Raw genomic sequence first — 22,582 nt, forward strand, 5'->3', positions numbered from 1 at the left:
TTTTGGCGAATTTATATTGTTAGAGAAAATAATTGAATGATTTATTTATTTATTTATTTATCCATTTATTTTTTTTATTTTAGGTACGCCTACAAGTTTGGAAGAAAACGTAATGAAGAATCAAAAGTAAAGACCTTAATCTACGCGTCTAAAGAATAAATTATTTTAGTCGAATAAATAGTTTAAGTAGGTGATGATGAAATTATTAAAATAAATATTTTTAAATAAATCAATTTAATATGATATCACTAGAAAAAATAATTAAATGATTTATTTATTTATTTATTTTTAAATAAAAATTTATCTAATTTTACACCGTTAAAATTTTGAATTATGATTAAAATTATGGCATATTAATTAACAAAATGTATTTTATATTTTTAAAATATTGTTTAACTTGTTGAGGATTAAATTATTAAAAAATATTTTAAACAAATCAGCTCAATATAATATCACTATAAAAAATAATCGATTGTTTAATTATCATTTATTATTTTACGATAGGAACACGTCCGGAAGAATCGAAAAGTAAGAACCCTAACCTATACATTTTTTCATCAAATTCGTTTAATATATATTTTATGATGATAAATTTTAAAATTATATATGAATTTTGATTAAATTTATTTTAATTTTAACTAATACATTTTTTTTTAATTTTTTTAGGTAAGAGATCACCTTTCAAGGAGAAACATGAAGATCCAACGAAAGGTAAAACTTTAATATACATTTACATCAATATTGGTTAATATATGTTTTTGGGAATGAATTTTGAAATTACACATTAAGTTGTTATAGAGACATCCACACATTTATTAAAAAACATATTTTAAACAATTTAATTTATTATGATATTATGGGAGAAAATAATTAAATGATTTATTTATTTGTTTGTTTACTAATCTGATTCAAGGAAAAACGTAATGATGAATCGAAGGTAAAAATTTTAACCTACATGTTTAAAAATAAATAATTTTAGTCGAATTTACATTGTTAAAGATTTGAATTAAAATTCCCACCTCATATTGCATATTAAATCAAAAATAAAAATAAAATTGTTAAAATAAGCATTTTTAAGCAAATAGTTTAAAACGATATCGTTGGATAAAGTAATTAAATGTTTTATTTGTTTGTTTTTATTTTAGTTACGACAACAGATTCAAAGAAAAAACTTCATGAGGAATCGAAAGGTAAAGACCTTAACCTACATGTCTAAAAAATAAATTATTTTAGCCAAATTTACATTATTGGAGAAAATGATTTATTAATTTATTTACTTATCCGTTTTTATTTTAGAAACGACTACAGGTTTAGAAGAAAAACTTAATGACGAACAAAAGGTAAAGATCTTAATCTACATGTCTAAAAAATAAATTATTTTAGCCCAATTTACATTGTTAAAATTTTGAATCAAAATTCTCATAAATCAAAAATAAAATTAATTTTTTTAACTAGGTGAAGATGAAATTATTTAAGAAGATCATATTTAACTAATTGTTTAATATGATATTACTAGAGAAAATAATTGAATGATTTATTTATTTATTTATTTATCCGCTTTTATTTTTGATACGACTATAGGTTCGGAAGAAAAACGTAATGAAGAACAGAAAGGTAAAAACCTTAATCTACACTTACATTGTTAGAGAAAGTAGTTAAATTTTTATTTGTTTGTTTTTATTTTAGTTACGGCAACAGATTCAAAGAAAAAACTTAATGAGGTATCGAAAGGTAAAGACCTTAACCTACACGTCTAAAATATAAATTATTTTAGCCAAATTTACATTGTTAGAGAAAATGATTGAATGATTTATTAATTCACTTACTTATCCGTTTTTATTTTAGAAACGACTACAGGTTTAGAAGAAAAACGTAATGAGGAACAAAAAGGTAAATACCTTAATCTACATGTCTAAAGAATAAATTACTTTAGCCGAATTTACATTGTTAAAATTTTGAATTAAAATTCTCATATCATTGCAAATTAAATCAAAAATAAAAATAAAAATGCTTTAACTAGGTGAAGATGAAATTATTAGAAAAAAACGAGCATATTCTAAACAAATCAGTTTAATATGATATCACTCGAGAAAATAATTAAATGATTTATTTATTTATCTATTTTTATTTTATATATGACAACAGTCCGGAGGAAAAACCTAAAGAAGAATCTAAAGGTAAAAACCTTAATCTACACATCTAAAAAAAATTATTTTAGCTGAATACACTGTAAAAATTTTGAATTAAAATTCTCATACCACATTACATGTTAAATCAAAAATAAAAATAAAAATGGTTTAAGTAGGTGAAGATGAAATTATTAAAATAAACATATTTAAAACAAATCGGTTTAATATGATATCTTGGAGAAAATAATTAAATGATTTATTTATATGTTTTTATTTTAGGTACGACTTCGAGTTCAAGGAAAAACGTAATGATGAATCGAAGGTAAAAACATTTACATACACGTCTAAAAAAAATAAATCAATTTACATTATTAATAATTTGAATTAAAATTCTCATATCATATTGCATATTAAATAAAAAATAAAAATGGTTTAACTAGGTGAAGATGAAATTATTAAAATAAATATTTTTAAACAAATCAGTTTAATATAATATCGCTAGATAAAATAATTAAATGATTTATTTTTTATCTATTTTATTTCGGATGCAACGGCAAGTTCGTAAGACAAACGGAATGAAAAACTGAAAGGTAAATACTTTAATCTACATATATAAAAATAGAAAATTATCCAATTTTATATTTTTAAATATGGTTTAATTTTTGAAGATGAATTTATTGAAATTTATTTTAAACAAATCAGTTTAATATAATATCACTATAGAAAATAATCGAAGGTTTATTTATTTATTTTAGGTACGTAAACACGTCTGGAAGAAACGAAAAGTAAAGACTCTATCTACATTTTTAATCAACTCCGTTTAATATATGTTTTATGGAGATAAATTTTAAAACTATATATGAATTTTGCTTAAATTTATATTATTTTTAACTAATGCAATTTTTTTTAATTTTTAGGTCGGACAACACTTTGGGACAAATTTAAAGATGCAATGGAAGGTAAAACTTTGGTCTACATTTATATCAATGTTGATTAATATATGTTTTGGGAATAAAATTTTGAAATTATACATAAATTTCAATTAAATATCGCCTAAATATTCAAATATTTTCGAGATAATTATTTTACACATGAAAATTTGATTTTGTTGATCGATAGTAAACAAAATTTATCTTATAGAGACATCTAAACATTTAAAAATTAAATAAATTTAACAATTTTTATGTTATTTGAAAATTAAAATAAAAATCAAATTCTCATATTAAATATTAAATAAAATTTTCATAATTTTTCATTTTCTTTAAAAAATTATTTAATTACCCATGGATGAAATTAATACAAGAAACCTATTTTAGGTTCAATCTAAAATGATATAATTGGGACAATTATTTTTATAAAATAAAAATATTATTTTCGTGGTATTTTTATTTTTATATAAAATAATAACCCTATCGAGACTCAATCGGACCTATCGACTCGGATGAATAATCTAACTCGTGAACAAGTTGATGTACCATATCATTGATTGATTTATTTGAAAATTTGGGTCTATTTAAATTAATTGGCTTAAATAAATTGTGTGATTCTTTTATTTTATTTTAAAATTTTTTCAAGAATATATTCAGGTAAATCCGACGTCGGTAATAAGACATTAACGAGATGGCGAGAATTGCCGCCGAGACACTACATAGTAAAAATCAAGTCATTCTGGTCACTTATCAAAAGCCTTAAAAAAAATAAACTCAAGAATTATAAATCAGATGAGTTCGAAGCTAGTGGCTTTACGTGGTATGTTTCTGAATTCGATATTTAATCTCGGTTTTTCTTATCCTAAAATCGAAATCTCCTTTGCATTGTAAAAATTTTTGTAGTGTCATTTTTCCTTTTTACAAAAATAAAAGATACTACGAGAATAAAAGTAGAAATCTCTACGAGAGTAACTAAGTTAGTTTAGGGTTAAACTTATGTATAGCATTTAACATTATACATACTTGCTCAAATATTGTCTATCGCAAAATATGAACTTATTTTGTTTTATCCAAACTCATTGTTCGAGCTTGATAATTCCATCCATACCCTTTCAAATGGGTTTGGCTGGATAGCTCGATCCTTAGATAGGTTTAAATAGAAGTCTAGGTCTTTATATGTTACATTGAATCTTAGCTTGAATATATATGCGTAAAAAGAAGTTGAGGTATCTATGGGTTAGAGCTAGTTGGGTTAGGGCCAGACTCATGTATGGTATCAACACCATACATAGTTACTTCTAAATATTCAAACCCGACTTGATATAGATCGAATAGGCTGTTTGGCTATGAATAGACTTAGATAAGAGAAACAATTACATATATTTGGAACTCGAATCCGAACTTATTGGATAATAACTTTTAAATATGATTATCGCACAAAGTAATTGAGCTAAATATTGAACTTAAAGCACAACAATTAACACGATGGTGCATAATTTCTTGCAGGCATTTACTACTATACCTCAGTGTCGAGAAAGAAAGTCCACATGTCTCTCTCGGCTTGGAATTTGTGAGCTCTAAAAAATTGGACGAGGAGATTAAAGCTGTTGTGATCTTTTTCCTACATGATCAACTTAACAACAGATATTTGAGCATTCAAGGTTGGATTAATAATTCTAATTATCTTTTTAACTATATCAAATTGAATTGAATTACAATTTTTGGGGGGTCAAAATAAATTTGACCATTATATTTGAACATTAGAAGCAATTTTACCATTGGAAGGGGGGGAGGGCACTCCCGCTCCCTTGCATTCGCCCCTAACCATAAGAGAAAAATGAGATTGCTCCGTCGTAAAAAAGAAAAGAGAATATTTCGTAATGAAATATCTATTTATCTACAATGAAATGATCTTTTTGGTCTAATTTGCTTTTAGTCCTTTTTATTTTGTTGAAATTTAAGATTTAATCCTTTTTAATTTGGTTTAGTCGGTTATTATCATTTAAGTGATGACATAAAAATTTTTACCGGTGGAAATTCAATTAACCAAGTTTAACCAACGATGAATTTACATGTCACTAGGATGATTATGTCTGTTTTAAAAAAAAAATCATGTTAAACTTTAACGACAACAACTAATAGTTTTATTAATTTGAACTTGCTAACAACATTACAAAAGTGGATGGACCATATTAAAGTGGAGAGATTAAATTCCAAACTTCAACAAAGTAAAGGGACTAAAAACCAAATTAGACACTTTTTTATGGAAATTTTCATTGCAAATCCTTTTATAATCATCTTTCTTGATAATGATGATTTAGATACCGACGTGAAGCGATTTAATGGGAAGAACAAGGAATTGAAACTTTCTCAGATAGTTCCTCCGGGATGCTTCGAAAACCCGTTGAACGGATATCTAGTGAAAGATGAATGTGCGTTTGGAGTGGAGGTTTTTGTTTTGAAAGACGAAAGCAAAACTAGGGCTTCTTTCCGAACCCTAATGAAAGAAAGCAAGAAAGTCTACACATGGAATGTGAACAGACTTTTTCTTTTGGAGACAACAAGAGGCGTATATTCAAAACCATTCACTTTTCGATCTAATTTGGAAGAAGTCTACAAATGGTTAGTTTATTTTGCCACTCATCAATCTTCAATTTTTTTTTTCTAATTATGAATTTCATCTTTTTTACTTTACAAAAATTGAAAAATTAGTCCATCTACTTTAATTTGTTAGAATATGATCCTCGTACTTTACGAAACTTGAGAGTTCATGTGTTTCACTAACAAATGGACTGAATTTTTAATTTTCGTAAAGTATAAATATCAAATTCTGATGAATTAAAGTAGACAAAATATGTTCTTATTTTTCGTAAAATAGAGGGATTGAATTCAGAATTAGACCTTTTTTTCATTTTAATTATTATCTCTTATGTTATATGCATTAAAGGCTAAGTATGGGATAAAATCATAAAGTTGAGGTCTTAAGCATTTTGATGCCCCAGTTAAAGTCTTAGTATGTGTAAATACTATGCATGGGTCTTTTATCATATTTATTCTGGATTTATGCCCTAACATGTATGATAGAGGTGTAAATGAGATACTAGTGCTCGCAAGCTACTTGAGTTTGACTAAAAGAAAAACTTGAACTCAATTTGGTAATTATGGAACTGAGCCAAATTCGAGCTTACTAATACTTAGCTCGAAAGGCTCGCAAGTCTTATCGAGTTTTTCATTTTTAATATATATTTTTATTGTATTAAATTACATTATTTCTCTTGATATATATAATTATCAAGCTAAGCTCATTGAGATTGAGCTCGTTTATATCTCTAACTTAAAAATAGATGTTCGATCTAGCTTGAATTGAGTATCAAGCTCCGAATTTTGAGTTGAGCTCAAGCTTGAGCTTGTTAGTATTCAGACTTGACTCAGCTTAATTACACCCTTAATGTATGAGTCCTATTTTAAAATATTTTCCGACTTTCGATATTTTCGTACTTATATTAATTTGATTTTAGTTATAGATATTCAGACATGTATTATTTGGTATTACATCTGTTCTGTTCAAATATATGTATATATATATATATGCAGGAGATTACATCTATACAAAGGAATTGATGAAATGAACAACAGATACATGTCCATTTCCCTATGCCTGCTACAAAAGGGAAACCAAACCGAATTTCCTTTGGGATGGAAAATGCACCTTGAATTCAAGCTTTCTCTAACCAATCGTGATGTCAAAAAATTATCACGATCAGGTCAGTATTTGATGCATTTCGGTATATAAATTTTACGTGTCATAGGTGAATATTATATAACATACAAACAATAGCGAAGGATTTATATTTAAACAAAGATAACTTTATTTAAACATAATTAAATGCTAAAACCCTAAATTCTTAAACTCGAAATTTTAAATTCAAGAGTTATTGTTATGATTAACATTTATTATGTTTAAATAAAATTTTAGTATTTATTAGAAGTCTTCGTGTTTTTTTTGTTTAATTTAATGATGAATATTGGTCATGCTATTATTCATTGATGGTGCATGAGACTTATGCACCGACGATACATCAAATATTAATTTTAACTAATAATGAATAAATGAAAAAAAATTGGCCAAAAATGAAAATGTTTGTTGATACAAGTTTAGAATTAAGCATAATCTCTTTCTAACTTTAAATAAGAGGATAAACGTGCTTCAACACGTTTGAACTCACATCTTATTTCTATTTTTTTTTTTTATAAATCACAAGTGCTTTAGATAAATACTATTTTTTAATATTTCAATATATATATATATATATATATATTTTTTTTTTGCAGGTAAAGCTTTGTTTAGTGTAGAAGATAAAGCATGGGGCTTTCCCAAGTTTATAAAATTGGAAGATTTAAGAGGATGTGATGATATGAAAATTGAAGTAGAATTCATTAAAATGTCAATGGAAATAATTGACCAAAAGGCAAAGGCAAAGGCAAAGGAAGAAAGTAGTCCCTGAAATAAGGCAAAGTAATATCATATAAAGAGGATATTTATATGCCTTAATATTTGAGAGTGGATTTTATGTTAGAAGATATGTTGATTTAATCTTAAAAATACTTTATTTCAATATTCAATTCCCAATTTAATTATTATTTTAATTATAATGGATCAGCTAATCATTACTAAAATATTTGAATCCCTAATATTTAAATTTGTAAAAATAAGTTGAATATCTGTAAATATTAAAAAAATAGATAGAAGTTTTGTTTTAAATAATTTAGTATGTTTAAAATCGAGATTTTTTTAAAATATTTTAGTTGAAATATGGGTTAAAAAGAACTTTATTAACACAACGAATTTAGGGAGACAAGTAGTGGCCTTGTTCTCCTTTGAATAGAAAAATTGCGATAAAAATGTTATGGAGGTCCTTATATTGAGAGTTAGATTACATTTTACCTCATTTACTCAAATGCGTAAATCAGTTCTCGTAGTTAGATCAAAGAGCAAACTAATCTTTGCTGTTAAAAACTTCATTAATTTCTATTGTTAAAAATTGGTGTGGTTGATGGAATAACCAAACAGTTACATGTGGAGTGTGATGTGTACCTCATGCTGACATACAATAACTCGTTTTTAATAGTAGAAATTGATGAAAGTTTTAATAGAATGATTAATTTGCTCTTTGATCTAATGTATAAGAACTAATTTATCCATTTCTTTTAAGTATAAGCGATATCTAATTCGACTTCTAGTATAAGGGCATTTATGGTATTTTTATTGAAATTTGCTTTTAAGTCCTTTTGAAAATTATAAATTAACATAATGGTAAACTTACCTCTAGTGTCAATAGGTGTTCATATACCAGGCTAGGCTGTGTTCAAGCCGAACTTATGCAAGGTATTTAGACTACATTTCCAAGTCTAGGGTTGGCCCGAAAAATGGGCTTACTTTTTTGCTTAAGTTTGACTCAATTTAAGAAAAGCAGATATGAACCCGACTTAGCCCACTCATATTTGATTTTTAATTAATTTTTATTTAAAATTAAAATATTTAAAAAATATAATACACTAAATGCACTAAAAAGTTAAAATAAGAGTTTTCCAACACATTAAAAATACATTAAAAATATTATATTAAAAGAAACTACCATAAATATAATAAATATTTTATTATATTAAATATAAAATTTTTATTTTAGGTTGGATTTAATTATTATTTATAATTATAATATTAATATATATAAATATTATTTATCATATATAATTAATATAATATTCTTTTATAACATAATATTTAGGTCGAGTTGGGCTAGGCCATGCTAGGCTAGAAAATTCTTACCCAAGGCTCGACTCATATAGAAAATGAGCTTTAAGTTTTACTCAAACCCATTTTTTGAGTTTCATATTTTGTCCAAAAACTTTCATTTTTTGGCGGACTTTCAGGCCTAGGTGAGTGACCCGACCTATGAGAGTCTTGACCTTCCAGAAAATTATGATTCAATTTAGGTTTCATAAAACTTTTTCTCACTAAGGACATTTATTAAAATAGAAGGACCAAATTATAACAAAATAAAATATAGGAACTAAATATTGGATTTTAGCATAGTGGAGAGACGAAGACCACAATTTGACCAAAAAACTACCCTCACTTTTCAAAGCTCTCCCATTCCCTCCCTTATTTTCCCGCTTTCTCCCTTCTCCTTAAAAACTTTCACCTTAAATCCCTAATCCCCAAACGGCCAAACCCTACTTCCACTCTCCCAAAAAAAGGATACGGCGTTTACCTTGTCGTTTAACATTCCGCCGCCGAAGATGGATCTCCGGTGCCGGTCCTTTCCCAGGCATTCCCTTACTCGATCCGAGCCTTTCCTAAAGTACCTCAAACCCGGTGCACTAGCTCGACTTAGGGACTCGCGAATCAGCGCTAGATCACACCGACTGAGTCCCGTTTTTCAGATCTCGCTGCCCGCTCCGCCGTCCAACGACGTTCGATCATTTTCCGTTGCCGTCGACAGCTTTCCTTGCTTTGTGGCGACGAGGAGGGCTTACGGGCCTAAATGTCTTCAAAGGAAGAAGCTATCTGCTGGCAAAGGAATGATTTTTCTTAATTCAACACCGTCAGCTTTGGATTTGCTGGATCCTGCGGTGGATCTGCTAAGTAGTGAATGAAATCAGCTTAATATATGTGAATTTGAGCTCTTTTTTCACCTTAATTTAGCTCTAGATTCATAGATTAATATACTACTCTTCTTGTCTTGTTTAATTCAACAAAAAGAATTGAAGTAATAATAGTTGCAATAAAATCCCAATTTCCCTTTTGATTTCGTTATTTGCAGTTTGACAGATTTCGGCTCTTTTTTCTTTTTTTTAAGGCTGATAATAGATGAATTTTAATATTTAATAGTAAAATAGATAAATTTTTAATAAAAATTAATTTGTTCTTTTGATTTAACCTATAAAAATTGATTTGTTAATTTTTTGATTAAAGGAAATAAAAAGTAGTTTAATTCTTCATAATTCTTTTACCTAAAAGCGAGTTCTTGACATAAATGTCTTGTGCAATAATATTTAATGTTTTGTAAGCATTTTCATGTTTCCATAGTAATTTTAAGAAAAAAAGTAAATGTTTAGTTGAAATCGAAGTATCCACTATCAGTAGTAATGATTAATCTTATCGTGTTGGACGCACACATTATAATACTCTTAATTCCCAGAAAAACACCTCGGATTAATAGTTAAATTTATTGAGGTTTAAACTCTTTTTGTCCAAGCTAATCTCAGACTCAGACAATTGCACACATTGAAGCTTGAACTTTTTTTTTCAAATTAGCCTATAATTTTGACAATTATTCTTACATTGATAACTAATTTTTTTTTTCAAATTAGTCCTTAATATTTGCTTAAAAATCTTAAGAGTTCAAAATCTCAACACGTGAACAATTGTCAAGCTCAAATTCTAATATGGAAACAATTATCAAATTCAAAAACTAACTTGGACAAGAACAAATTCAAACTCGAATGTACAAGAACAAATTCAAACTCGAATGTAAAAATAATTGTCTGATTCAAGCTCTAATATAAGAATAATTATTAAATTCAGGAATTTAATAATTGTTGTAAAGTTGAAATCCCAACCCAAAATTTATTTGATCCAATTTGTGGCCATGTTAAATACTAGACTATTAGGAACATAAACTCACAACATATTATAACCAAGTGTCATTCATGTCCAATCCAATTTACAACCTATAAAGACTATCTTTTTCACGGTTTGTAGTTGCCCCTCCAACAATGCTGTTTTTAAAATTCAAACTTAAGTTCTTTTCTTAAAAATGTAATGTATCTTTACCATTACACCCAACAATTGTTAGTATTCATGCTTAAGATTTAAACTCGCACAATAAGGTACGATCATAAAAACCCCAAGATACAACATTCATACATGGATTGTCTAAGGGAGTAAAAAAGGCGATCCAATTCTCAAAAATAGGGACAGCCAAACAAAGAGGATGCATTGCATTAAAAAGGGATCATCTTACAAATACAAAAAGGGTAGGAACTGTGGTGCCAGCAGCAGCCATTGCCATGTAAACGCCAATAGTAGAAATTGAGATGTCTCCTGGTTCACGTTCCCATCATTTGGATTAATAATATATATTAACTGCTATCGGTGCTTTTCTTGGTAGGATTGTACACACTGAACTCGCCGAATTCTCGTCTCCCACTGGCAAAAACAGCCTCCAATGTTAAATCCTTTGGACAAAGAAAATATATCAATATATAAATGAAACGAGTCATTAATTAGTAATTAACACATATAGTAAGTTGCCGTAATTTTTTCTCCTGGCAGGTGGAGGTGGGAGATGGTTAACAATTATCGTATCATGGCAAAGATTCTAAGGATAGGGACTGATATTAAGTTCTGAGTGTGTGCTCTAGCTGTGTAGTAGGTATTAACTTTGCAAGGGCCTTAGAGTTGATAGGGATATAAATGTGGTATTCATAAGCTATTCTAGTTCGACTCAAAAAAAAAACTCAAACTCAGTTCAATAAATTATTGAGCCAAGCTCGAGCTATTGGTCTAGCAGAATTCAAACACCATAAAACTCTGTGTGAGCGAGAGCTTTTCATTTTAATATATTTTTATAGTAACTTACGTTCCCACCCTTATAGAAAGAGCTTAAGCATGAATGGGCTAGAGCTTGAATATGAATGAACTTCATCGAGATCAAGTTCAATCTTGAGTACAAAAATTCATAAACAAGCATAATTGAACTCAAACTTAGAAATTGATGTTCCATCAAGCTCGAGCTAAGTATCAAGCCTCAAATTTCAAGTTGAGCCCAAGCTTACTGCTATTCAGATTCGGTTCAGCTCAATTACACCACTAGGAAGTGAAGGTTGAGTAGTTTGTATGCCACACAGAGTGAGATTAGAACAGATATATACTGACAATTAAAATCTGAATTAGGGTTAGACATCTAAATGATGAGAGAATTCATGAAAAACAAAGGCCTAATTCATGATTTGGCTCTTGAAGCATACCCATTTTCCCACTTTCGCATTTTTGTCCATTTTGATACCTAAAGTATTCCTCCATTATAGTGCGGTTACTACTGACTATATCATGGTTTTAGACTAATGTAAGTTTAAGGTATCTTGCTATAGCACAGTAACTACAGACTATATCATGGTTTTAGACTAAAACTGATCAAGTTCTTATCTAATGAAATCATAATTGGCATAAGACCCATATTCGAGGGGATTGAGCATTGACCTAAATGCACGGACAACAGAACCAAGAAGGGCTTCTTTCATTTTAAGACCATCAGTCCACAGGTCAAGGAGGCATTAGTCTCTGTTTTCATGCTGAATGATTTCTCTCTTCTCAAACTTACATTTATCGATGAGTAAAAGCTCTAGCCTATGAGAATTCCTGTCTTTCCTCAGATATGGTCATAAATCTTACTTTGGAACGCTTCTCAAATTCCCTCTAGAACAATCCAATCCTCGACACATTTGGTTTCTCACTTACCATATCCTTGGTCTTCCTATAATCTCAATAGTTCTATACGAACAGAAGCTAAAACAACTAACAAATATAACAGAGCAGATGTGTACCTGTGCATTACATCCCAGCCAGCAGGTAAAAAACGAGGATGAACAGCTTCGACAAAAACGTGCCTCCATCGCTGACAAAATTGACGAATGCCTTCCTCTCCAGATTCATTTAATATATGATCGACAACTTGTTTCCCGTGAGGTCCATGTCCTAGTAGAGACAATTTTGAATTATGTTTGAACGGGATGTTCCCGTCGTATCTGGCACAAGATGAGTCAACTATTTCCTTTGGTATGCTGCTCTCGGATTTATCACCAGGATTGACTGCTGACACACTTTTAGTCTCAGAGATTTCACTGCTATGTGAATTCATATCATTGCAAGCTGTTGTAACTCTGAAATCAGAACATGCCGAAGAATTGTTTGTATGATCCGTATCTGTTACCATACAAAAGTCCAAGTCATCCTTTGTCCCCAGTGCTTCTTTTGATGTATCAACTTTTGTTGAATTAGAAACATCTGCAGTAATATCTGAAGCATCGGGACGGTCAACTTTTGATGGATCTAAAGTGGTAGATAAGATCCTGGTTGCATCATTACTTTCTTGTTCTTTAACAGGAGGGATTCTTGTAGACTGTTTTAAAGATAAGCCTTTCTTCTTCTCGAGTCGTCTTCGCTCATGAGGACTCATGCCCACTACCAAGGCTCTTTCTAAATCTTCGTTGGAGATTTCCCGTCCTCCATAATATCTCATAACAATCTGCAAAAGCAACACGAAGAAGGAAAATGGATTCATTTACTTAAAGAGATTACTATGAAATATACTGCCAAGATGCTACAGCAAAGCCCTACAATTTTTTGTGACTGATGATAAATATTATGCTGGAAAGGGAATCAAAAGATAAGCTTTCAGACCTGGGTCAGTTCATCACGGCGGCTGGGAGGCATTTCAGGTCCATGACGCAAAAGAGCCTTGGCAGCTGTTCGCAATTGTAGTGGTGAGACACCTGAATCAGCAAAGTTAGTTGACTCAGATGACCCAGATACAATAGGTGCTTGAGTTGAATCAACCACCTTACGGACATAAAGTGGAATTCCAAATTCTCCAGCAATCTGTTTCTTGTATTTCTCAGCAGCAGCATGAGCGACTTCATGACAGTCAACACAAAGTAGGACTATGTCATGAGAGCGATGGCTCTTCAAGTGCTCAGGAAAGTGAATTCTGTAGCACGAGGGAATTACCCGGTAGCGTAAGTAGTGATTGCCTTCACCACAGCCAACACATATATTTTTCTTACTTTGGATGTAAAAATCATTATCTTCATCCTCTGGGCGGCCTTTTGGTTCAAAAAGAAGCATTATTGCAGGAGGGTCGTCATCAACAAGTTTTGCCAGATCTCGACGAAGATACCTATTAGATAATAACATTAACTTGTCAAATTGAACATAACTTTTGTGGTTAAATAGAAATAAGATACAGAAAAAAGGAGCACCAACCATTCGAGCTTCCTGCGATCACAATAACATAACAGCCGTCCATCATTTGCATAGATCCTACAATTATGGTAAACTGGAGATTTGCAGGAAAATTTTTGAATAAATAGCTGACGAGAAGCTTTTTTAGCAACATGTTTTGGGTTTTTGAACCCATTTTGTTTGGTATTTAATCTAGTTTCTAGTTTCAGGCTACTATTCATCAATAATGCATAGTTAAATACAGACAACGGACAGCTCCCATTTGGACCCAGACAATTTTGAATAACCATGGGAAAGAATTTATCAAGATTGCCCAACTTATCCTGGATTAGTTCATGGACATCTATCCAATGGCTGCAAACAACAGGTGAAGGAGATGGCAGTGAAGAGCTGAGATTCGAAGAATCAATATTCAAATCAGCTTGAATTATGGTGCCATAAATATCTACTTGAGTTGTAGGGACTTTTTCAGAGAGAGCGACAATAGCATAATCAGATAATATGTATCTTGTGCTCTCATCATGCACACGAGCCTGAAAAGAAGTAACACCACATGTAAAGCATCAAACGATAACTACTATTTTCAGGAGAAACCAAATAAACGAATGAAGAAAAGAACACAAGTTTTTTACTTTAGAAAAGAAGAGATGTTAATAAGAGAAAAAGCTTAAAAACAATAGAAAATTCTTTTGCTTGCACATACTAACAATAAAAATTGCTCCAGTAGACAACTATTACCACATTTACTGATCACTCCATTCTGTCAACAAAGTTTGACAAAGCATCAGAACAAAAGAAATGCAGCCTTGGAGTTTCCCTAATCAATAAGAAGAATGCTACATCCGGTACTGAAGCAATCTTAACTTGGTAGTTTACAGTATAGTTAACACTTACCGTTAAATCTCTCCATGCACACAGTCTCCTAACGAGATCCTGAAACTGGAATTAAGAACAAAGCATAAGAATATGATGTAAAATTAAGTACAACATACTGAAAACATGGCCAATCTTTTAATGTTTCGAGTGTTTGTAGTAAGTAATGTGGAGAGACACGAACCTTTGTTTCGCCAGATATAGCAGCAGCTCCCTGACCATTCAATTGGCGAGAAAGAATTGAAAATGCAGCAGACTCCCCAGGAAAACCATCGATCTCTTTAGCATAGAGTTGCAAACAAATCATGTTTGATCGCCGACTAGCCTCGAGAACAAAATTGAACTTGTCATCGGGGCAGGATGAATATTCTGATGCATTAATATATTAGCATGTGGATGCTACAAAAAACACTAGATATAGGTGTTTCTAGTATTTGTGAATTAAAAATTACCATTTGAAATATTATATGCACTCTTCAATGATTAACCTTGTTCTTTATGCTAAAAACCCCTTGAATGGAAAGATATTAGCCTCAAACTAAGGCCTTCAAGTTGGATCCCCTCTGACTACCATTAATACACACCCCCTCCTACCCCCAGCCAAGAGAAAAAAGAAAGCACTAATTGTGAATGTCTTCCTTTAACAATTCAGAATGATAATTCTTTGGATTTTGGCATAATCATTTCATCTCTACCATCACCAATTTATGTAGAACTTTCCTATTATGATCTGTTGCCCCAAACTTCCAATCCACTTCTAGACAAACAAGATAAAATAACCAATATCCAAACAATCTTTAAGTAGCAAACATACCACAGTCCTGTTGTTTGAGCTCAGCAAATAAACAATTTGCAATATACAGTAGATAATGCGCATCCGTACGAGCATATTGCACCATTTCGTCTGATAGTGGACGTTGTCTCCAGTCTTCACGCTGTAATGCAATGCAACATTAAAATAAATAAGTTTAAGATCAGTGTTCGAGATAGGGAAGTTTAAGAAGATGAACAATAAATGTTGAAAAAAGCACTTGAGCAAGAGTCAACCACATACCTGCAATAATTTATTTTTGGCCACACCACAATAAGTTTCAAGTAAGTAGGCCAATGATTTCTGGGGCTTTGATAGCACTTCACATACCTGTGCCGGAGTAAGAGAAATGTGAATAGAGTAGTAAATTGATTATGGTTAGTCATTATAAAGCAACGTTTCTGTAATCCGCTTGCCTGCATTTCCAGTAACTAACATTTAACCTAGGAAAAATTCTACCATGTTTGTTATAAACAAATGATTGACACTCACCTTAGCAGTATCAAATAGATTGACAACATATATGTGGAAGTCTCTTTGCAACCACACAATGTCACCATCAGCCCCATGGAAGACCTGCATTGAATCAGAAGCAGTCCAGCACAAGATCAGGATACTTTGATCTTACTACTGTCTTAGCAATAATGCACAATAATTTGAACCAAATGCAATTAATCAATAAATTCATAACATTGAGATAAAATCAATTTTACTTTCTATGGAAAAGGGGTGGCATGAACATAGCATTTAGGGAAAAAACAAAAAAACCAGTTTGACCAATCCTTCTCGTCTTCTATGACAAATTAGGAACAATTATTTAGAATAGAAAAAAAAATAGAGCTGAACTTAGAATGCGATATTGTTTCTGACATAACCGTTCCTCATATAACTTAATAACATTAACATGCATTCCATCGTATGGAGATGATATTTTAAAGTTCTAATTCTTTAAAATGACTATTTGCTTCAGCATCCAAAAGCAGCATTTTGGCTTTTCCTTCCGATAAATGAGTTCTAAACTTGAAAGTAAAATCTATACCTTGCAAATATTAGGATCAGCAAAAACGGGACGAAGAATGCCCATTGAATCATGTAAGGCAATTACATCCACCAAATAGTCTTCCATCTCAGTAGAAATCTGCTCTTTATACCATTAAACTATTAAAAAATATTTAAAAATTCAAAGTTCAACAAGTTAACATTTTGTTATCACTGATTAACCTGTATTAGAGCGGTGAAGCCTAGAAACGACCGTAGGCTATGCTGCTCAGTATCTACAGCGAAAACCGTTTGTTCACTCAACACTCGAGCTAGTTGACTCAGTTGCAACTCGGATTCAACCCAAACATAAGAATCACCCATTTTCATATCAAAATCATCCACAGCAATCTTAGAAAACTGGAGCTGCGGATCCTCCATCAATGCCGTTATCTCCGCTTCATACGGATGAGTCAAAGTCAAAGGTTTCTCTACAACATAATTAAATCATTCAAAAAAAGAATAAGCTAAACTTCACGGAAGAAGAAGATGAACAAGAACAAGTGGAAGGTTATTTACCTTTAACGGAACCCGACTGGCGGTTGAAATGATTGAAAGGAGAATAAGAGTTATCAGCTAAGACACGCTTGAAATTCAGCTGCGACTTTGGTTCGCAGTGTAAGTAACAGCGAATTTCAGATCTCCGCTGCTTGCGGCGGCGGCGGCTGAATAGGTGAGCGGTGAGGAAGATAGAGATAGCAGCTACCGATGCGATTGTGAGTAACATTTTCATCTTCTCTTTCTTGTCCGCCATTATTGCAGCTCAATTTTCCTTTTTTTTCTTACTGAGTTTTAAGGAGAAAAAAAGAAGCTATTTATGGTTTGCCGGTTTCAGAGAAGGACTGAGAGAGGGAGGACTCGGCCTGAAAGAGGTTTAATGTAGCCCCGAGTCGGCTGTTCATGGTAGCACGTTAAACGGTTTGTTTCGCGTAATATCTCTGGGCTTGGTTTGCAAGCCCAAATATTCGGAAGGGTTCTTTTACATGATGTGGTCCAACCCAATTACTATTTTTTCCTATTATCGAATTACCATTTATTAATTAAATTTATAAAATTTATAAATATTAATTTTAGATAATGATTTGAAGCCCTAACACAGCAACATAATTTACGTAACTCGAACTAAGGCTACACCTGAGATAATGAATATCTTAATCATCAAACTGACACACGAAGTTAATGTTAAATAAATGATTATTATTTGGTCATAAATATTAATCTATCTCTTCAACTTTATAAAAAATTTATTTTAAATTTCTTTTAATTTTTCGTATCTTTTAGTATTTAAACTTACGTTGTTTGCCAAATCACCTCAAAATAGATAAAAAATTAACAGTTTATTAACTTTACTACATGGCTACATGTAAATGTCATGTCATCAACTAATTAAATTTTTAATTTAAAAATTTAAAAATGTAAAACTTATAATTATTAATAATTATATATTAATATATATTAATTTTAAAAAGTTAATTAATTGTTGGTATGACATACACGTGACTGCCAGATTAGTTAACAGATATTAACTCTTCCATCCGTTTTGAGATGATTTGACTAACACAAATTCAATACTAAAAAAGATTAAAATTTAAGTAAATAGCTAAAATGACTTTTTACTTTTTGTTAAGTCGGAGGGTTAGATAAACCATTATACTTAAATAATAATAAATGTTGAGATTTTAGAACTTTTAAATGCTTAGGTTCGAGTTCAAATGCCATTGTGGGTTACTGATCAAATTATTTTGAGTTTAAATTCTACTGGATCAAAACCTTTTGATTTAAGTCCATATATATTCCGATTCTTTATTTTTTGTATTTTTTACTTAATTGATTATAGCTCATTACATGCTTGTTCAAGTCTGATTTGATTTGAAATTTGAAATTAAAATATTATCCAAGCTGGCTCAAATTTGTAAAAATTTATATTCAATAAATTTATATATTTCTTATTTAGTAAAATTTTATACCTAAGCGTTTTAACAAATTTTTAAATAATATATTACTATTGATTTAGTTTTTATGTGTTATAAATTATACGATATATATATATAAACAACATATTATATTAAAATATTGAAAACATGCTAGGCTTAAGAAGCGAATGTTTGAGCTCAATCTCGACTATATTTTAAATGGACATAATTTTTTGTCAAAACTCATTTATCCGACTTAATATTTTTATTTAAATCATCTCAAGTTTCGAACAAATAATCGACCTAATAAAAAGTAAAAAACCCATTTTATCTATCTATACAAACTTGAATTTAATTTTTTTTCCATAAATTGATAATTGGTCAAGCTCGAAGAGAGGGTATGCCTAATTTTCATTTTCAATCAAATTCGAATGAGACTTCTTCTTTCCCATCCCTAATTTAACCCTCATTGAAGAGGGAAGCTTGGCCCATTTTCAGCCTAAAAAAGGCCCGTTTATCCCCCTATCTTTTCCCGGTTCCTCAATGGCCAATATCACGGCTTACGGCGACGACGAATACCCAATAAACAAAACAGATTACAGAGACAAAAATCTCATAAACCATGAACAATAACGTCCTCAAATTCCAACATCACCAACCTTCTTATCTCCGAATTTCCCAAACTACCCTTCCCCGCCACCCTACTTCCCTTCTTCACCTCTTTCCCAAATTATCCTTCCGACCATCTTCATTTTCCTTGTCCAAAACCTCCTGGTCCTTCAAATTTTCGAGCCTTTCCAATGTCGAACAGCCGGTTTATTTTGACGATGAAGAAGAGAGAGGAGGACCCAGCAATGAGTCGGTTGTGGAATTCGAAGACTTGGTACAAAACGGCGTCGTTTACAGGGAGACGCTGAGATTGGTGGAGTGTTCCATGTTTGCTGCTGTTACTGGACTTGTTTACTTTTTGAGCAATTCCCTTGCAATCGAGGTATTTTTTTTTCTCATTTTTTCAATTGCAAAATGACTTTTTTTTGTTCCTTTATTTAATTACTGTATTTAGAGCAATGTGTTCATCGTTCTTCTAATTGTCTTTAGTTTCATTAGCTCATAGAGAGGTGAGTGTTTATAGGTTAGATGTAAAAGGTTTCTTTTGTCCCAAGGCAACTGTAAATGGTTGGAAATTGAGATTTCCATGAAGATGATTCAAATTCAAGCTTAAATTTAAAGCATGCAATGGGGTTTGTGAGATAGGGAAGATTATATTTCATGGTCTAGTTTAAGGTCGAATGATATTTTGCATTATAATAGAGAAGGTTTTAGTGTTTTTGAGCTTTTAGCTTTATAGTAGTTAACTTTGTTTTATATGAAGCTATGTTTATATATATATAATATATATAAAGCATGCAATGGGAGTTGTAAGATAGGAAAGATTATACTTCATGGTCTAGTTTAAGGTCAAATGATATTTTGTATTATAACAAAGAAGGTTTTAGTGTTTTTGAACTTTTAGCTTTGAGCTTTATAATAGTTAAATTTGTTTTGATATGAAGCAAATATATATATAATTTATAATGCATCAGAGTATAGCTCTTGGATTGAAGTAGTTTTACTTAATCATGTATGGTGAGTTCTTTCTTTTGATTCATTCATTTCTCTCTGATGGGTCATTTTTAGAGTGTAAAAATTCACATTTCTGCAATATGAACCTTCTATATATTTGGTTTGTGGAAACAACTGTTAGTATACTACATGCCATGTTTATGGACTATTGCTATACATGTTGCCAACTATGATTGATTTTTGTGAACAGAACTACTTCGGGTGTTTCTTTTCATTGCCGATCGTGATCTCCTCTATGCGATGGGGTGTTGCATGTGGGAGGAAACAGTTGGTTTGTAACTCATATCAAGATCTAATGAGTATCGATACTGTTCGAAATTTATCGGTTGCCTAACTATTGAGATGGTCTTTTTTCATGGCAGGTGGCGACAGTTTTGTTATTGTTTGTCTTGTCTGGCCCGGTAAAGGCCATAAACTATCTGGTGAGCCGAATCTGATCAAATTTGAACTTATTTTGCTTGATCTGTATTGCAGTTAAGCCACTAAACTATTGCCCATTAGAATCTTGTGTGCTCTCTCTACTTCTTTTTCAGCGATATGGTGATTAAGTGCGTGTTTGATATTTGTGAATGGGGTTTTAGGTAGAAACAACACAAGTAAAAGTAGCATGGAGGCTCCTATACTAGGAGTCAGGTTGCATTTTGCCCTTTTTACTCAAAAGATGGGCAAATTGGTCCCTGAACGTTAGATCAAAGAGCAAATTGGTCCTTTTACCAAACGACATAACATTTCTGATGATTTTGCTTTTTAAGTAAAAAAGTCTCATATGCTTTTTCCATGTTTCACTCGTGTTGAGTGTATATTTCATTTGCAGCTCTTAACTGAATTGACCAAGTAAAATACCCTTTTAGATAAAGTTTCCTTTTTCTGCCAAAGTTGCATCGATATGATGATGATCGACTAACTTTTTCCATTTCTTGCCCATGTAGCTTACGCACGGAATACTTGGTTTTGTTATGGGTGCTTTATGGAGGTAATTTAGTTGTTTTTGCCCTTAAGTATGTTTGTTAAAGCTTTACATATAAGCTATGTTACTAGAACTTGGAAGTGAACATTGGATACAAGTATGTACCGAATACGGGTATGCTCAAAATAAATTTTTTTCATATATTTGGAGCCCTTACGTACTTTAGGAGAAATGAAGAGTTGGAGCAACATAGCATATAAGAAATGTAGTGCTTTCCTTTATATATGTTTGTTATAGTTTTTCGTATAGAAATGCATCTGAATGATGTATGATATCGTTTTACTATATGTATGATGAATGCCTCGTGTTTTATCAATTACTAACTAGTTTCGTGCACTATTTTTTCTTATATTTTCTCAGGTCGGGAGCTGATTGGACTGTCTCGATTCCGTTGTGCACACTTGTAGTTTATTCTCCCTTATCGCACGTTCTTTCTCCTTAGAATCGATATGATTCTTTCTTCACAACATGAACTGCCATTGTTGACAATTGCAGGCTCGAGCGATCGGTTTGGTGGGCTATGTCTTGACAACCTCTTTCTTAATTAGAGAAAACATACTGGCTCTGGTAGTTCGAGTTTGATATCCTTTTTATATTTCTAGCCTTTGTACTTCAGTATTGGAAACTAACTCGCATAGTTCTTTCCTAATGCCTTCAGATCACCATAAACATTCATGCTTCTCTCTCGTACATTTTTGCTGCTGTTGGTATCAACTTGATTCCATCGATGAACTTCATATATACCTTATTCGGGATTTTGGTACATTCGAACTACCGTTACGCTCTCTTACTTTCTTTCATTTTCGGGTACTCGAAACACTTAAAACTGTTATGGTGCTAAATTCAACAGGTTTTGCTCAATAGTGCCTCCTTTGTGTTCTTGCTGCACCTCTTGTATTCATTGTTCCTTACGAGAATGGGAATGAAAACTTCATTGAGATTGCCAAGATGGTTCAAGAAAGCTATATAATGGTAATCTACGTTTACTCGGACTTTTCGTTAACATGCATGTATTTGCTTCATATTTGAACATGTGTATAAGAATATGATTATTCAAATATATAGAAAAACAACAAATGTACTTGAGAGGTTCTTCTATTATAGGAATTGATAAAATTAGTCTCTCTATTATTAAATAGATCAATTTAGTCCCTATACTATTAAAAAGAATCAAGACCAATTTGGAGTAGAGTTAACATTTGCTATTTATAAAAAAAAAAAGAAAACCATTTATTGTTTAACAGGGATAATACTTTTTAAGTTTTTATGGTTC

General features: G+C 31.1%; 4 protein-coding genes across 5 annotated transcripts; 3 read left to right on the forward strand and 1 right to left on the reverse strand.

The window, feature by feature from the left end:
* The first annotated feature begins 3,081 nt into the window (after positions 1 to 3,081).
* Positions 3,082 to 7,693, forward strand: LOC108481747 (uncharacterized). Its single transcript, XM_017784832.2, has 6 exons — positions 3,082 to 3,088; positions 3,716 to 3,878; positions 4,565 to 4,719; positions 5,380 to 5,680; positions 6,653 to 6,822; positions 7,391 to 7,693. Exons 1-6 carry the CDS (start codon positions 3,082 to 3,084, stop codon positions 7,561 to 7,563), a joined length of 969 nt encoding a protein of 322 aa, XP_017640321.2. The 3' UTR covers positions 7,564 to 7,693.
* Positions 7,694 to 9,213: 1,520 nt separating this feature from the next.
* LOC108482508 (uncharacterized) lies at positions 9,214 to 9,861 on the forward strand. Its single transcript, XM_017785642.2, has one exon. It carries the CDS (start codon positions 9,359 to 9,361, stop codon positions 9,713 to 9,715), a length of 357 nt encoding a protein of 118 aa, XP_017641131.1. The 5' UTR covers positions 9,214 to 9,358; the 3' UTR covers positions 9,716 to 9,861.
* A 982-nt stretch (positions 9,862 to 10,843) lies between these two features.
* LOC108483639 (protein RRP6-like 3) lies at positions 10,844 to 17,739 on the reverse strand. 2 transcript variants are annotated; one of them, XM_053026694.1, is made up of 12 exons: positions 17,326 to 17,739; positions 16,990 to 17,237; positions 16,808 to 16,906; positions 16,261 to 16,344; positions 16,012 to 16,098; positions 15,772 to 15,892; positions 15,142 to 15,326; positions 14,979 to 15,023; positions 14,106 to 14,617; positions 13,524 to 14,019; positions 12,668 to 13,368; positions 10,844 to 11,299 (listed from the first exon to the last, which is right to left on the reverse strand). In XM_053026694.1, the coding sequence occupies exons 1-12, from the start codon at positions 17,558 to 17,560 to the stop codon at positions 11,293 to 11,295; spliced, it is 2,820 nt and encodes a 939-aa protein (XP_052882654.1). In that variant the 5' UTR covers positions 17,561 to 17,739; the 3' UTR covers positions 10,844 to 11,292. The 2 variants fall into 2 exon arrangements, with proteins under 2 accessions (XP_052882654.1, XP_017642635.1); XM_017787146.2 differs by having other exon boundaries at positions 10,844 to 11,270; positions 17,326 to 17,730.
* A 1,369-nt stretch (positions 17,740 to 19,108) lies between these two features.
* LOC108482073 (uncharacterized) lies at positions 19,109 to 22,479 on the forward strand. The gene is made up of 8 exons (XM_017785179.2): positions 19,109 to 19,710; positions 20,533 to 20,613; positions 20,705 to 20,764; positions 21,272 to 21,315; positions 21,670 to 21,712; positions 21,805 to 21,876; positions 21,968 to 22,069; positions 22,160 to 22,479. The coding sequence occupies exons 1-8, from the start codon at positions 19,342 to 19,344 to the stop codon at positions 22,277 to 22,279; spliced, it is 891 nt and encodes a 296-aa protein (XP_017640668.1). The 5' UTR covers positions 19,109 to 19,341; the 3' UTR covers positions 22,280 to 22,479.
* Positions 22,480 to 22,582: the final 103 nt, after the last annotated feature.

This window comes from Gossypium arboreum, chromosome 4 (assembly GCF_025698485.1).
Source record: "Gossypium arboreum isolate Shixiya-1 chromosome 4, ASM2569848v2, whole genome shotgun sequence".
NCBI lineage: Eukaryota > Viridiplantae > Streptophyta > Magnoliopsida > Malvales > Malvaceae > Gossypium > Gossypium arboreum.